Genomic DNA, 16,557 nt, shown 5'->3' on the forward strand with positions numbered 1-16,557 from the left:
AATAAGCTAGTCAGAGAAGGACAAATACTGCATGATTCTACTTAAATGGGGTATCTGTAATTGTCAGACTCCTAGAAACAGTAGAATGAAGGTTGCCAGAGACTTGGGGGAGGAAGAAACAGGAGGAAGACTTGCTATATAAAGTTTTAGTTGTGTGAGATGAGTAAGTTCTAGAGATGTACTGTACAACATTGTATTGCTACTTAATACTGTATTATACACTTAAAAATTTGTCAAGAGGGTAGATCTCATGTTAAGTGTTCTTACCATAAAAAAATCTGAATCCAATAGAACAGAAAAAAAAAGTGTGGATTCAATGAATGAAATTAACCAGTCAATAAAAATAATGATTAAAAACAAGTAGCCTTTACTAAACAAAAATTAGACAATTGACTAAGAAAACTTTAAATTTATTGTAATCCCCTGCAAACTGCCACTTTTTGTTTATTATTATTATTTTATTATTTTCTTTAAGGGATTTTTTTCAGGTTGGTATCTTGCCTGATTCCTGCATTAAAGTTGAAAAATAAGAATTCCCTCCTAGTACATTGCCAGATTGATCTGTTTCTTACGCTTCTAGATAATGCTCAAATTCCAAATAAAGCAGCGTTTCTATGGCTATTTTGTTGGCCCACTTTCAGAGTAGCATATGAAGACAGCATATGGCCAAAATCAATGTTGTGATGCCATCTTTATCCCTTAATCTTCATTTTCAGAGCATTTTTCCTCCTAAGCCTTGAGCCATTTTTCATTTTAACATGTTGGAGGCTGCAGCCATACAAATGCATCAGTCTGTTTTAGAAATTGTCTCTGAGAATGTATGCCAAATTCCCATTCAGGAAGTAAGTTTTAATTAGTCTGAATTTATTTTCCATTTTAGTAATCCAGATTAGAATTTAGAAGATCTCTCTGGGGGTACTCGGTGGCTTGGTCAGTTGAGCATGCCACTCGATTTTGGCTTAGGTCATGATCCCAGGGTCATGGGATCAAGCCCCATATAGGGCTCCTTGCCTTGCGTGGAGACTGCTTTAAGATTCTCTTTCTTCCTCTCTGCCCCTCACCCACTTGCTCGTGTGTGTGTTCTCTCTCTCTTTCTCTCTAAAAATCGGAGATTTCTTGGTATAAATGGTAAGTGTTGCTCTGTATAAAGAAAATACTTAAAAAATTTCCAGGATCTGTAATTAAATTAAATATCTCACAGTATCAGTTTATTTATTTTTTTGCTTTAATGAATTTCCAGTTTCTGTCATACAATCCTTCATATATATATAAATATACATTTATATATATTTAGTGTTTTATTTATCTTTGAGAGAGAGAGTGTGAGTGGGAGAGGAAGAGAGAGAAGGAGAGAGAAAATCTTAAGAGGATCCAAAGCAGGCTCTGCACTTACAGCAGCGAGCCTGGTATGGAGCTCAAACTCATGAACAATGAGATCATGACCTGAACCAAAGTTGGGACTCAACCACCTAAGCCACCTGGGGCACCCCCATACAATCCTCTTTTATCTTTAAGATATTAGAAAAAAATATCCATAGTAGAAGTAAGCTTTTCAGCAATCTGATATACTTGCTACTTGACAAATTTCCCTTATAATCTTTTTCCTTGTGTAGCATTATTCATGACATTCCTCAATTGGTATATCTTTTCTTTTTTAAGTTTACTTATTTATTTTGAGAGAGGGAGAAACAATCCCAAGCAAGCAAGCTCCGTGCTGCACTGTAGGCACAGAGCCCAGCGCAGGTCACAAACCCACAAACCCGCAAGATCACAGCCTGAGCAGAGATCAAGAGTCCAATGCTTAACTGACTGAGCCACTCAGGTGCCCCCTGATTGATATATATATGTATTTTTTTTTAATTTTTTTTTTCAACGTTTATTTATTTTTGGGACAGAGAGAGACAGAGCATGAACGGGGGAGGGGCAGAGAGAGAGGGAGACACAGAATCGGAAACAGGCTCCAGGCTCTGAGCCATCAGCCCAGAGCCCGACACGGGGCTCGAACTCACGGACCGCGAGATCGTGACCTGGCTGAAGTCGGACGCTTAACCGACTGCGCCACCCGGGCGCCCCTGATATATATATTTTTTAAATGTTTATTTATTTTTGAGAGAGAGAAAGAGAACATGAGCAGGGGAGGGGCACAGAGAGAGGGAGACAGAATCTGAAGCAGGCTCTAGGCTCTGAGCTGTCAGCACAGAGCCCGATGTGGGGCTTGAACTGAGTGTGAGATCATGACCTGAGCCGAAGTCGGACGCTCAACCGACTGAGCCACCCAGGCGCCCCAAGATAGATATTTTTTTTTCTTTTTTTTTTTTCAACGTTTATTTAATTTTTTGGGACAGAGAGAGACAGAGCATGAACAGGGGAGGGGCAGAGAGAGAGGGAGACACAGAATCGGAAACAGGCTCCAGGCTCTGAGCCATCAGCCCAGAGCCGGATGCGGGGCTCGAACTCACGGACTGCGAGATCGTGACCTGGCTGAAGTCGGACGCTTAACCGACTGCGCCACCCAGGCGCCCCTAGATATATTTTTTAATTCTCTTGGCTTAGCTAAATCTTTAAGATCATAATTGAAGCTGAGGCCAGTATTTCTCAAGCAATTTACAGAGAACACTACACACATGATCTGTTGCTAGATATGGTGGGAAAGTTAGGTTTCCTGTTCGAGTAAGTTTGGGAAGTTCAAATGATACATTTTAAGCAGGTTTGCAGTCGTGTTTTGTTTTGTTTTTTTAACTTTAAAGATGTCTCTGAGTCTTTAGTTTGCTGATATCCACTGTGACTCTTCAAGATGATGTCCTAGTGTGTTATTTATCAAGCTTCTTTGACCATGGACTCCCTTTTAAGAAACATTGTGTAGGGCAAATAATTCTGTATCCTTCAGCCTTTCTTTTAATATCACATGAACATAATTCAAATCTGCCTTGAGGGGACTCAAGTGTGAACATTCTCTTAATACTTCATAATGTGCTCTCACTTCTTTTGTGGTTGATCTTGCCTTATTTTGACTCTGTTACCTGCTGTTTTATCTCTGCTTTTCACTCCTAGTATGAACTAGCTCCTTCTTCCTGACAAAGAAGAAAGTTAAAATGTTGCATAAGATAGAGAGCAAATTACAATTGGATTTCTGTCACATTAAAATTCTACAGCCATTTCCTTCTCTGTCCCAGAAACTCAGGCTCTCCCTCAGGCTCATCCTGTTCCTGTAGGAGCATACTGCTTTGGAATATACTGCTCTAGGCAAAATCTTCTCTGACCCAATAATACTATCAATAAGTGCCATTATTTATTCCATATTATCAATAAATTATTTTCTAAACATTTAAAAACTGAGAATAAAGAGTTTGCAAGTTTACTGTTAGTGGGGCAGGATATGCAGGAAGAAGGTTTAAAAAAAAAAAACGAACAGTAAACACTCCCAACTTCCCTTTTAAACAGCAGTATTTAGTGTTGTCTTTTAATTTTAATCATCTTATTTATACCATTAATGTATTACATGCCTCTCCATGCCAAGATATTTTACTAAATATTACGGAGAATCGGAAGTGTCTCAAGATTTGGCCCCAGCCCACAAATAACTAGTTAGTAGAGAAAATAAATACAAATGAAAAAATAACAGGTAAAGAGGTGAATAATACAAGAAGTGCCCTATGTTGATACATGTTACAAGATGAGAAGTATGGACAAGCAATATTTGTTATACAGAGAAAAGAGAGGCACAGTTTGACCTAGGCGTTCTGGGGAATTTGCAGAAAGGATTAGACTGAATGTCTAAAGTTGACCAAAATTACTAATTAGGGAAGGGAAGAAAGGGCATCCTAGGATGGAGAGAACATGAGCAGAGACACCAGAGAGAAAAGGGTGGGATGTGTTTGCAGGGCAAGGGGCCGAGAGTTCTAGAGGTTACTTGATAATTTGAAGAGGTATCAAAATGTTCTATGTAAAATACACAGACACACAATCACATTGTAGTATGTATGCTGTCTGGAACTTTTTACACCTATACAAACTATATACAATCATGTATACACACAGGTGTATATACTCTTTTTTTAAAAAATGCAAATGGGATCATCAATGTGTTTATTTTACTTTTCAACATGTCATGGCATCTTTCTGTTTCCATATCAACAACAGATCTTCAGAGTATTTCACTGTTCGGAATATAATCACAGAATATTCCATCGAATGGGTAAGAACATTTAAACTAAACTCTACCAAAGATTCAGAAGTACTAAAAGGTAAATGAATATGGATAGTAACATGAAGCCAGATAATCTGATTGTAAGGTGTCTTCAGTTTCTGGCTTTCTGGCCCAGCGAGCCGTTTCACCTTGTTTCTGATTTGCCTCAGTGGAGCGGGAGGGACCAGCTTTTACCTAACTCCCTGGGAAAATTTCAGGCACTTCCAGTCTCTTGAAAAATCCCAGGCCAGACATCCAAGTTCATTTTCCTTTCTGATGGCATCTTCTGTGGATAATTGAAATCAGAATATTTACACCTGCTCACAAGAATATGCCCTTACTTTACCTTAGGCTTGTACAGAACAACATACCAGAATAAAGTACACTGAGCCTGACATCAAGACAGGAGATAAGCTTATTCAAGAGGGGAGGGAAGCAGTCTTTTCATTCCTTAAGATTGAACCATCAATGACTAAGGTTCCATTTGGCCCTACGGTTAATGTTATTTTGTGAGTATTTGCACGGCTGTCATGTAAGTAAAAGCTATGACTTGTTCTGTGCAGAACTAAGTCCAATGACTAGAAGACTAAATATGGTGTTTACAGTAAAGAACTTCCTAACAGTATAACAAGAGGTGTTCTTAATTCTAACAGCATTCTTAATTCTAACAGCATAACAAGAGGTGTTCTAAAGTAGTCATTCTTAATTCTAAAGTAGTCTCCAAATCTTTCATGATGCCTGAAAACTGTCTCTAGGGCTGGTATTGGTTGGGTAGGACTGACTTTCAGAAAGACTGTTTTAAACTGAAGAAAGAACAGAAGAAGAAAGAAGGAGAAAAAGAAGAAAGGCTGTTTTAAGACGGCTTTAAATTTGTGTGTATGTGGTAAAATACATACAACATTTACTGTCTTAACCATTTTTAAGTGTATGGTTCAGTGGTATTAAATGCATTCACATTGTTGTGCAGTCATCACCATCATGCATCTCTGACTCTTTTTATCTTGTAAAACTTTATACCCATTCAACAGTGACTGCCATTCTCTTCCCTCAGCCCATGGCAACCACCATTCTACTTTCTATGATTTTGACAACTCTAAGTACCTTGCCTTAGTGACATTCTGCAGTATTTGTCTTATTGTGACTAGCTTTTTTTACTTAGCATACTGTCCTTAATGTTCATCCATGTTGTAGCATACTGCAGGATTTTTTTCCTTTTTAAGGTTGAGTAATATTTTGTTCATCTTTTCATCCTTTGATGGACACTTGGGTTTACTTCTGTGTTTTAGTTATTGTGAATAATGCTGCCGTGAACATGAGTTACAAAAATCTCTTTGAGAACCTGCTTTCACTTCTTTGGAGTATATATCCAGAAGTCAAATTCCTGGATCAAATGGTAATCCAATTTTTAATTTTTTGAGGAACCACCATACTGTTTTCCCCAACAGTTGTCTCATTTGATATTCCCACCAAGTGCACAAGGGTTCCAGTTTTCCACATCCTCACCAACACTTGCTGTTTTCTGTTTTTCTTATAGTAGCCATCCTAATGGGTGTGAGGTGGTACCTTGTTATAGTTTTGCTTTGCGTTTCTCTAATGATTAGTGGTGTTGAGTATCTTTTCGTGTGTTTATTGCTATTTGTATATCTTCTTTGGAGAAATGTCTATTCAAGCCCTTTGCCAATTTTTGAGTTGGTTTATTTTGTTGTTGAGTTTTAGGAGTTCTCTATATATTATGGATTGTAATCCCTAATCAGACAGATATATGATATGCAAATATTTTCTCCCATTCCGTCGGTTGCCTTTTTTCTATGTTGATAGTGTCTTTGGTGTACACAATATTTAAATTTTCATGAAATCTAATTTGTCTGGTTTCCTTTTGTAACCTGTACCTTTGGTGTCATATCCAAGAAGTCATTGCCAAAGCCAGTATTGGAAGCTTTTATCCTATGTTTTCTTCTCAGCATTCTATTGTTTTAGGTTTTACACTTAACGTCCATTTTGAGTTAATTTTTGTATATAGTGTTAACGGCCTAATTTCATTCTTTTGCATGTCAATACTCAGTTTTCCTCACACCATTTATTGCAAAGACCATCCTTTCCCTATTACCTTTGTCACGTATTTGGCCATGTATGTGAGGATTTATTTCTGGGCTCTCTATTCTATTTCATTGGTCTATGTCTCTTTCTTTATGAAGACAGCTTTAAACATAATTTTTCTTTTCCAACCCAACATATGATCTCTGAGGTAGTACTTTGCTAGCTATCTTGTGTCAGGCAACTGTTTTTCAGAATAAGCTACTGAGTATATCCCAGGGAAAGGAAAAGTTGAAGGTGGAGAATCCACATTATTTGGTACTTCGATTTTTCTGGCCCTTAAATGGAAATAATCTAGATTAAAACACATATAGGTCCTATTATTGTTTCATGTTTTCCTAGTTTTGGTAGATTTTGGAAACTGATAACAGAAAGAGAAACTAAAAATTGAATCAGAAAGTGGTTTGCTTATGGTAACATAGCTAATAATAAGCATTTACTCTGACACCTAGAGTCTTTTAATTTCCAGTTTATTGTTCTTTCTACTGCATATTGAGCTGTCAATGGATTTTATTGAAATGTAACTATTTTATTTTTATTTATTTATTAAAAAAAATTTTTTTGATGTTTATTTTTAAGACGGGGAGAGAGCATGCGAGCAGGGGAGGGGCAGAGAGAGAGGGAGACACAGAATCTCAAGCAGGCTGCAGGCTCTGAGCTGTCAGCACAGAGCCCAATGTGGGGCTTGAACATCAGAACTGTGAGATCATGACCCGAGCTGAAGTCCAGTGCTTAACTGAGCCACCCAGGCACCCCCAAATGCTACTATTTTAGCAGGATTTGACTCTTTAAATTATCAGAAAATCCTAAATTTATTATAATTCCTAGATGATATGACTAACAGTATTTGTTTCCATATTCCATTTCTATTTTCATTTCAATTCAAAGGAATCAAAGAGAATATGTTCATTTTATAGAGCAGAGTTTGGCTAACTATGGCCCACAGACTGAATCTAGCCCACAGGTATGGGTAAAAATACCATAACACTTTATCAGAGCACAACCACTCATATCCATTTATGAATGTATTGTCTATGGCTGCTTTCTGCTACAACAGCAGAATTGAGTCATGTAGCAGAATTGAGTCATAGTAACAGAAATTATATGGTCCACTAAGCCCAAAATATTTACTCTTCTGCCCTTAGAGAAAAATTTTGCTGACCCTTATAATAGAGGAAAAGTTTAAAACCAAACATTGAAAACTCTTAGGAAAATGATTAAACCACTGGCAGATTTGAGTTGAAAGCACTGGCTTTTTGAACGTTTCTTTGCCTTCAAAATCTAAAAATGTCAATTTTAAGATCTAATTTAATTAGATCTGATTTCCATTAATTTAAGATCTAATCCCAAATAATAAGTTCTAGATAAATTATAATGAATATCCTTTTTTTCCCAAATAAAAACCAACGTTTCAACTGTTTGTTTAGTGCTGCATGTATGTCAGGCAATGGGGAGGAGCTAGCGGGTGAAATTATAAATCCTGCCCTTGAAGGAATTAAGGAGATAAAATAGAAATGTGGAGTTCCCCCCATCTTTTAAGTATGACATTTTCAAGTAGTGACTTTTTTCTTTTTCTTAGAGACTGCTGTGTTACAGAAGAGGATGTAACTTTCAGAATAATCCTGAATGAGAAGGATGAGTCCAGATGTGCCTCTGCTGAATGATTACAAACAGGACTTCTTTCTGAAGCGCTTTCCACAGACCGTTCTTGGAGGCCCTCGATTCAAACTAGGCTATTGTGCCCCTCCTTATATATATGTTAATCAAATTATCCTTTTCCTGATGCCATGGGTTTGGGGTGGATTAGGGACACTTTTGTATCAATTAGGGATTTTGGAAGACTATTACACAGCAGCACTTTCAGGTGGACTGATGCTTTTCACTGCATTTATCATCCAGTTCACCAGTTTATATGCCAGGAACAAATCGGTGACCATAGAAAGAATGCTAACCACAGATATCTTAGCAGAGGAAGATGAACATGAATTTACAAGTTGTGCTGGTGCTGAGACTATCAAATTTCTCATTCCTGGCAAGAAATATATAGCCAATACAGTTTTTCACTCTTTTCTTGCTGGGTTAGTGTGTGGTCTTGGAACATGGTATCTGCTTCCAAATAGAATGTCCCTGCTGTATGGCAGTGCAGGAGGCGCTGTTCTGCAATTTGTCTTCGGATGGATGACATTATGTATAGGAGAATATTCATTAATTGTAAACACAGCTGCAGAGACTGCGACTTTCCAAACCCAGGATACTTATGAAATCACTCCTCTTATGAGACCTCTTTATATTTTTTTCTTTGTTTCTGTAGATCTTGCACACAGGTAATAAGCTACCAAATACTTTGTCACTTGCTTTGTTTTTAAGCATACACACACAGTATGAGCTCTCCTTAGTATTAAAAAACTGAATCTATGAAAGTCATCAAGACCAAACCATTGGGTGATAGTTGTTCTGATGATTAATCTCTTCGGAGTAATCTCTGTTAAACATTCATACTAACGTAGTAATTAAACCTTATTGAGGGGTTAAAAGAAAACTCTTTGGTAAGAGAAATCAGCAAAATTTCAATTCTGTGTTTCACTTTAAATAAGGAGCTATGTGCTATAAGATAGCCTGGCTGAGACCTGTGAAAAGGGAGATGGAATTTTCCTATGAGGGTATAATGAAGAATTTAAAATTTATACCATAAATATTATGTACAGATTGAGTGAATTTAAGATGAGTAACATTTCTAATTTTGTTATGATAACTATGTAGGATGAATACTGATTTTTTAAAAATCAATTTGCTATAGAAGAAAAATAGACTTTTTTAACAAAACTGTTTACCAAACTGTTTACAAAATTGTTGGATAACCCCCTTTGCTCACCTTTTATAAATCTGACTTTTCTTTCTCTGTTTCTGTAGATTGCAGCTTTCTCTCTCACAGGTTTATGTCCAGATAGAAATGTAAAGGCATTTAATGGACTGAATGTCTTCAAATTCATATATCAAAGCCTGTCCCCCAGTGTGATGGTGATTGGAGATGGGGTCTTTGGGAGGTGATTAGGAAAATGCGGGTGGGGCCTTGGTCTGATGGAATTAATGCCCTTATCAGAAGAGACACCAGAGAGCTTGATCTCTCTCTCTCTCCACTATGTGAGGATACAGAGAGAAGGCTGCTGTCTGCAAACCAGCAAGAGAGTTCTCAGCAGAACCTGACCATGCTGGCCCACTGATCTTGGACTTCCAGCCTCCAGAATAATTTCTGTTGTGTAAGCCACCCAGTGTGTGGTATTTCATTATGGCAGCCCAAGCTAAGACAGATTTTGATACCAAGAGGTGGGTTGCTCCTGTAACAGATACCTAAAAGTGTGGAAGTGGCTTTCAAATTGGGTAATGGGTAGAGGCTGGAAGAGTTTTGAGGTTCATGCTAGAAATGTGGACTTAAAGGCATTTCTGGTGAGGTCTTAGAAATGAGAACATGTTCTTGGAAACTGGAGGAAAGGTGATTGTTGGTATAACGTGGCACAAAACTGTTCTAATTTTTATGGAAAGTAGAACTTGAAAGTGATGAAATTGGATAGAGAGTTAAGGAGATTTCCAAGCAAGTGGCTAAAAGAACAGCTTGAATTGAAGAAGGAATTGCTAAGCAAAAAATAATCAGAACTAGAAGATTTGGAAATTTTTCAGCCTAGCCATATTGCAAAAAAAATGAGAAAGCATGTTCTGAAGTGAGCACCAAGAGTGTGACTGGACTAACACTAAAGAGTTCAAGGGGTTATATGACCAGAAATACGGCCAGTTTGAACTAAAGCAGTCAGAGACCAGATGAAATGAACTAAGGCTGTTAGACTTCTTAGATTTGACAGGTCTTTAAGAAGAGGGGAAAAATGACCCCAAAAGTGATTCAGAGATTGTCAGGGCTACTTCCTTGGTTTCAACAAACTAGAAGCTGGAAGCCTTGGGTCTAGTACTTGCCCTGCAAAGCGTTGGAGGTGGGACCCACACCTAGAGCTGTTTGGGTAATGATGGCAACCCTGGGGGCCTAGAGGGCAAAATATGGAACCAAGAAGATTCTTCTTCAGCCTTAAGGTCTAATGGAATTTGCCTTGCTAGGTTTTGGACTTCTTTGGAACCTGTCACCCCTTCCTTCTTTCCTATTTCTCCCTTCTGGAATAAGAATGTTCATTCTGAGGTCACCTGCGTGGCTCAGTCGGTTAAGGGGCTGACTTCAGCTCAGGTCATGATCTCGCGGTCTGTGGGTTGCAGCCCTGTGTTGGGCTCTGTGCTGACAGCCACTTGGAGCCTTGAGCCTGCTTCAGATTTTGTGTCTCCCTCTCTCTCTGCCCCTTCCCTGCTCGTGCTCTATTTCTCTCTCTCTCTCTCTCTCTCTCTCTCTCTCTCTCTCTCTCAAAAATAAATAAACATTTTAAAAATAAAAAAAAAAAAAGAATGTCCATTCTGGGGCTGTCCCACTGTTTTATTTTGGAAGTACATAGCTTGTCTGATTTCACAGGTTCACAGCTGGAGAGGGATTTTGCCTCAGGATGGAGTGTACTTGAGTCTCACCCATATCTGCTTTAGATGGTAGTTAGATGAAACTTTGGACTTTAGCCTGTAGAATTGATGCTGGAATTTTTTTAAGACTTTTGGACCTGTTGGGATGGAATGAATGTGTTTTGCATGTAAGAAGAACATGAATTTGGGAGACTGGGTTAGAATGTTAAGGACTGAATGTTTCTGCCCCCTCAAAATTTGTATGTTGATGCCCTAACTCCCAATGTGATGGTATTTAAAAATTTTTTTTCAACGTTTTTTATTTATTTTTGGGACAGAGAGAGACAGAGCATGAACGGGGGAGGGGCAGAGAGAGAGAGGGAGACACAGAATCCGAAACAGGCTCCAGGCTCTGAGCCATCAGCCCAGAGCCTGATGCGGGGCTCGAACTCACAGACCGCGAGATCGTGACCTGGCTGAAGTCGGACGCTTAACCAACTGCACCACCCAGGCGCCCCTGTGATGGTATTTAGAGATGGGGTCTTTGGGAGGTAATCAGGTCATCAGGGTAGTCCTATTCTTATGGGATTGGTGCCCTTATAAGAAGAGAGACCAGAGAGCTTGATCTCTCTCCTTCCACCATGTGAGGATGCAGTGAGAAGTTGGCTGTCTGCAAGGCAGGAAGAGTGTTCTCACCATAACCCAACCATAATGGCACTGATTTTCCTGTCTCTAGAACTATAAGAAATAAATTTCTGTTATTTAAGCTACCTGGTCTGCGGTATTTGTTATGGAAGCCTGAAATAAGACATTTAAAAATATTTAGCGGGGTGCCTGGGTGGCGCAGTCAGTTAAGCGTCCGACTTCAGCCAGGTCACGATCTCGCGGTCCGTGAGTTCGAGCCCCGCGTCGGGCTCTGGGCTGATGGCTCAGAGCCTGGAGCCTGTTTCCGATTCTGTGTCTCCCTCTCTCTCTGCCCCTCCCCCGTTCATGCTCTGTCTCTCTCTGTCCCAAAAATAAATAAACGTTGAAATAAATAAATAAATAAATAAAAATATTTAGCTATTTTGTATACTGAAACTGACCTATTCTTAGGTATCCAATTGCTATTCCTTAAATCTTAATCTCTTCTCATTGTGCTACATTTGTGGACCAGAGGACACTATAATATCCTTTTTCTTCATCCAATCAAATATGTAAGGGAAAAATTAGTTTATGGGAAATTCATCTATAATTGCTCTTTTAGTACCATTACCATTTATTAGCTGTAAAATATGTTACAGTTAAATACTTGGTTTTGAAAAGTTAGGAATAAAATTAAGTTTACATGTGTATGTATATATTTGACCCCTTTTTAAAGATGGAGGTTTATAAGATTATTTTCACAATATAGATTCTTGAGTTACTGTCTCACTGTGCTATTTCTGAAATCAGAAATTATGTACCTGCTATAATGCATCTTTGCATTTAAATTGATGCTCCAGGTTCTTTAATTTCTTTTTTAAATCTCAGTTAATTTATAATTTGATTACCTTGAATTTCTGCATTACTCATTTCTGAATGAAAGGACATAAATGTTTTTAGTACATTGTAGTTGGATTTAATGTACAGTTTTAATGTTTACGGTTTGATCATTACAAACAGGTTTTTGTTTTTTTCAATTAAAAGGAAAAGACAAAAGCAGGCCCAAATCTGTTCATATAGAAGAAGATGACATATTTGTGCAGAAAAATTACCTCTCACTTGACTTAGAAATATTTAACTTCTGGTTAACAAACTAATAAAGAAGATGATCTTTATACAGTAGATATGATACTGCAGATAAAAATGTATGAAATGTGTGCGCTGTTCAAATTTGAACAGTTGTCAGATATATCAAATTGTTTCTTAATTTTATTTCAGAGAATGTAAAAGTTGAAGAGACAAGCCTCACAGTATAATATTTTCTCTTTCCCCATTCTTTATTCTACCCGGTACACTGTGTATTAATAATTTACTTTTTCTGTACATTTTCATCAAAGACTGGTATTAAATCTACAGTGCTTATAGTTCATAGACTCTCAGGAATTGTTTGAACGTATGATGCATATTTATTTCATCTTAGTCACTATAAACATCTTTTTCCTGGACGTGGATATAGTGTACAGAATTTGAAATATTTTTATAGCTGTTAGAGTCAAAGTTTTTTTTTTTTCTTGAGGTCTTAGATATTTTGCCCTAGAAGATTCCTATTACATTATCAGAAATAGAATTTAAACATACTTTCCATATGAAAGACTTGACCACAATAATCATTATTTGGGTCTGAGTCATACAGGAAAGTGATCATGATGTGTGGTTGCTCAAAATACGAATGCTTATATTTATGTATGGTATTCTTGTATATAAATAAAATGTCTATGTCATTGCTTATTACGAACAAAAAGATTCAGGGAGGTTAAATCAAACTTGGGTAAAATATTTCTTGAGTATACATTATTTTTACACAAATTATACTATACTTAAATATATTAGGAAGAGAAATGTTGTCTTTAACAAGAAAAATAGCTACAGATCTGCATGTTTTCCTTGACCTTCCTGTGGTTTATTATGTGTGGTTTGATTTTCCTTTTTGTCACTTGAGTATTTTCTTCCCAGAATGAAATACATTTTAAAACTACACTACAAAAAGTATTGTCCTCTAATTTAGCATCATATTGTTAACCTTGTATTCATTAATTCTCTGCTTATAAAATTTGAAGGACATACATTATGAGACAGTGCATTAGCTGACATAGTCTTGATAGCTTCGGAGCAAACACATTATGTCATTATTATATCCATAGTTGCTATACATTTGCTTCTGGGCTGTTAACATATGCTTAAGTGGATAATTATTACAGAAGGTGCCTTTCTCCTTGACTTTGATTCCTAGCAGCTCAGGTATTCAAGTACAATTATGCTGTGAGTTTTGACATTTAGTTTTTTATAAGTTATCTTTTGAACACTGTAAGTACTAGGACATTATTGGTTTCTGGACAAAGTATGGTCAGCCTTATTTCAAAAAAATTAGTTATATTTTGATAGTGTTTATGCTTCTGTGCTTTGAGTTTTTGTTAAGTCATTCAAAGCCATCTAATTTTTAACTGGTAAATGCTGTACGAAGAACAAATTTCTCCACTTTATAGAAATCATCTCTAGTTTATGAAATTGTATTTTACAAGTTTGTATTCTCTATAAAATAAAAACAATATTATAAATGCTAGTTAAGTTCCCACACCAATCCACAGAGACACGTTCATAGCCTAATGTTGCCAACTTCTGATATTGATTCTACTGACTTCAAGTTCTGGGACCTGGGGGTAAGACAGTACTGGGAGAGTAGGAAAAAGAAAAGAGCTCTCTTTGCTAGCTACTAACGTTATGAACATCAGTAAGGCTTTGGCTTTCCTAGAGTTAATGTACAATTTTAAATTAGAAAATTTTAAACTCTCAACAATCATTGGTAGAATTTTAGCCAATGTAGGTTAGACAACTACAGGAGAAATATTTTTGCTCTGGACTCAGTTCAGTTTTACAAATCCCTGAATTCAATTATTCAGTAAACTGCTTTTAATTACTTCTTTCCACATTGGAATCCACATATTTTCTAAGTGCTAATCTTGTACACAATTGAGTAGGGGTAGTGGCTGCTATGGGAGAAGGACAATGGTCACAATTTACAAATGTTGATATTTTGCAGTTTGGGACTAGGATCTTTTTGTAAGTGTTCCTTTGTTTTGGGGGAGTGGGTTGCATGTGTTTTATTTTTCCTGGGAAGATCCTCTCTCTATATTATTTTGTATGATTTAAATGTTCCCTTTTCTTATAGGTTTACGGTAAACATACCAGCTCTAGAACAAACGAATCAGATTTTACACATCTTGTTTATATTTTTACCCTTTCTGTGGGCACTCGGGACTCTGCCCCCACCTGATGCCCTTTTCTTATGGGCAATGGAGCAGATTTTAGAGTTTGGCCTTGGAGGCTCATCTATGTCAACCCATTTACGGTAATTATTTTAAATATTAAGGTTCTGTGTAACTTAAAGTATAATTTTTCTTTTCAATCAAATCTTTCTTTTTTTCTCTGCAGGTTATTAATAATGTTCATCATTTCTGCTGGAACAGCGGTAACATCATATTTCATTCCCAGCACTGTTGGTGTGGTTCTTTTCATGACTGCGCTTGGGTTCTTACTGAGTCTTAACCTAAGTGACATGGGTTTTTTCTTCAAACACAGTGCGACTGGACACAGAGTTGGAACCAAATCTAAGGCTTTACCCAATGGGTCAGAAAAACAGTTTACTTGGAAGGAATGCCTTTTCTATATTATTATATTAGTCTTGGCTCTCATAGAAACTAGTTTGCTGCATCATTTTGCTGGTTTCCCACAGATTTCCAAAAACAGTCCTCAGGCTATTGTTGGCTATATTTTGATGATATTGCTTATAATACTGTGGCTACTTAGAGAAATTCAGAGTGTCTGTATCTTTGGAATTTTCCAAAACCCTTTCTATCCAAAGAATGTGCAAACTGTGACTTTATTCTTAGAGAAGCAAAGAAGGCTTATGAAGATTGGTGTTATCAGACGGATTTTGCTAAATCTAGGTAAGAAGATAAAATCTACTAATTTTGTGTTTTAGCTAGGAAGTGTACAAAAATATTCCCATATTTTTGTAATATACAACATACAGGTGTTCATTCTTTTATGTTTTGGTTTGTTTATTAGTTTTTTCAGTTAATTGCTTAAATGTGCTCATAGAAGAACACATATCAGCTAAAATAAAATGTGGTAGAAGAGGTTACTTTGCCTTAATTAAATAATGTCTTTTTTTGTTTGTCCTAGTGTCGCCTTTTGCTATGATAGCATTTCTTTCATTGGACAGTTCCTTACAAGAGCTCCACTCTGTGTCTGTCTCCATTGGGTTCACAAGAGCTTTTAGAATGGTAATCCCAATAAGCACTTAATAGTATTTTCCTATTGCTAAGCTTGTGATTTTGTTTATTCTAACAGTTTACTTAAATTATCCAATTCTGCCTAATAAAGTGGATAATTTTTGTACTGTAGGTGTGGCAGAATACAGAAAATGCTTTATTGGAGACAGTCATCATATCAGCAGTGCACTTATTAATCTCCAGTACAGATGTGTGGTGGAACAGAAGCCTGGATACAGGTATCAGACTCTTACTGGTAAGGATACGTTTCAATAGCTTTATTGAGATCTATTTCATATACCATAAAATCACCAACTTAAACAGTTCAGTAGTAGACAGAATTTTACAGCCATCACCATAGTCTAATTTAGACCATTTTCAACATCCCAAAAAGAAACCTCATGCACATTAATGTCATTCCCCCATTCCCTGTCCTAGCCTCACTCCAGTGCCAGCAACCATTAATATACTTTCTGTATCTATGGTTGATTTATTTATCAGATCATGGATTTTTAGGTTGTTTCCACTTTCTGACTATTATGAATACTGCTGTGAACATTTGTGTACACATTTTTGTACATGTGTTTTTGGACGTATGTTTTAATTTCTCTTCACTATATCTGCCTAGGACTGGAATTTCAGTTCATAGTAAGTCTATGTTTAACAATTCAAGGTACTGCCAAACATTTTTCCAAAGTGGTTGCACTATTTTACATTTCTACCAACAACGTATGAAGATTCTAATTTCTCTACATACGTGCTAACACTTGTTATTATCTGACTCTTTCATTATAATCATTCTGATGGGTGTGACATGCTATCTCATTGTAATTTTCATTT

General features: G+C 37.0%; 1 protein-coding gene across 5 annotated transcripts in view; it reads left to right on the plus strand.

Annotated features, from left to right (window-relative positions):
• The window catches only part of PCNX4 (pecanex 4), a 42,369-nt gene that overhangs the window by 6,326 nt on the left and 19,486 nt on the right, over window positions 1-16,557 (plus strand). Inside the window, exons 1-6 of one of the 5 annotated variants that reach the window (XM_040477300.1) lie at window positions 8,491-8,604; window positions 9,191-9,604; window positions 14,613-14,792; window positions 14,876-15,390; window positions 15,629-15,729; window positions 15,851-15,973. In XM_040477300.1, the coding sequence (XP_040333234.1) occupies window positions 9,567-9,604; window positions 14,613-14,792; window positions 14,876-15,390; window positions 15,629-15,729; window positions 15,851-15,973 (957 nt within the window). In that variant the 5' untranslated portion in view covers window positions 8,491-8,604; window positions 9,191-9,566. The other 4 variants (XM_040477301.1, XM_040477298.1, XM_040477302.1 and 1 more) reach the window with 4 other exon arrangements.

The sequence above is a fragment of the Herpailurus yagouaroundi genome, unplaced genomic scaffold (genome assembly GCF_014898765.1).
Source record: "Herpailurus yagouaroundi ecotype Mexico unplaced genomic scaffold, PumYag 141, whole genome shotgun sequence".
Taxonomy (NCBI): domain Eukaryota; kingdom Metazoa; phylum Chordata; class Mammalia; order Carnivora; family Felidae; genus Herpailurus; species Herpailurus yagouaroundi.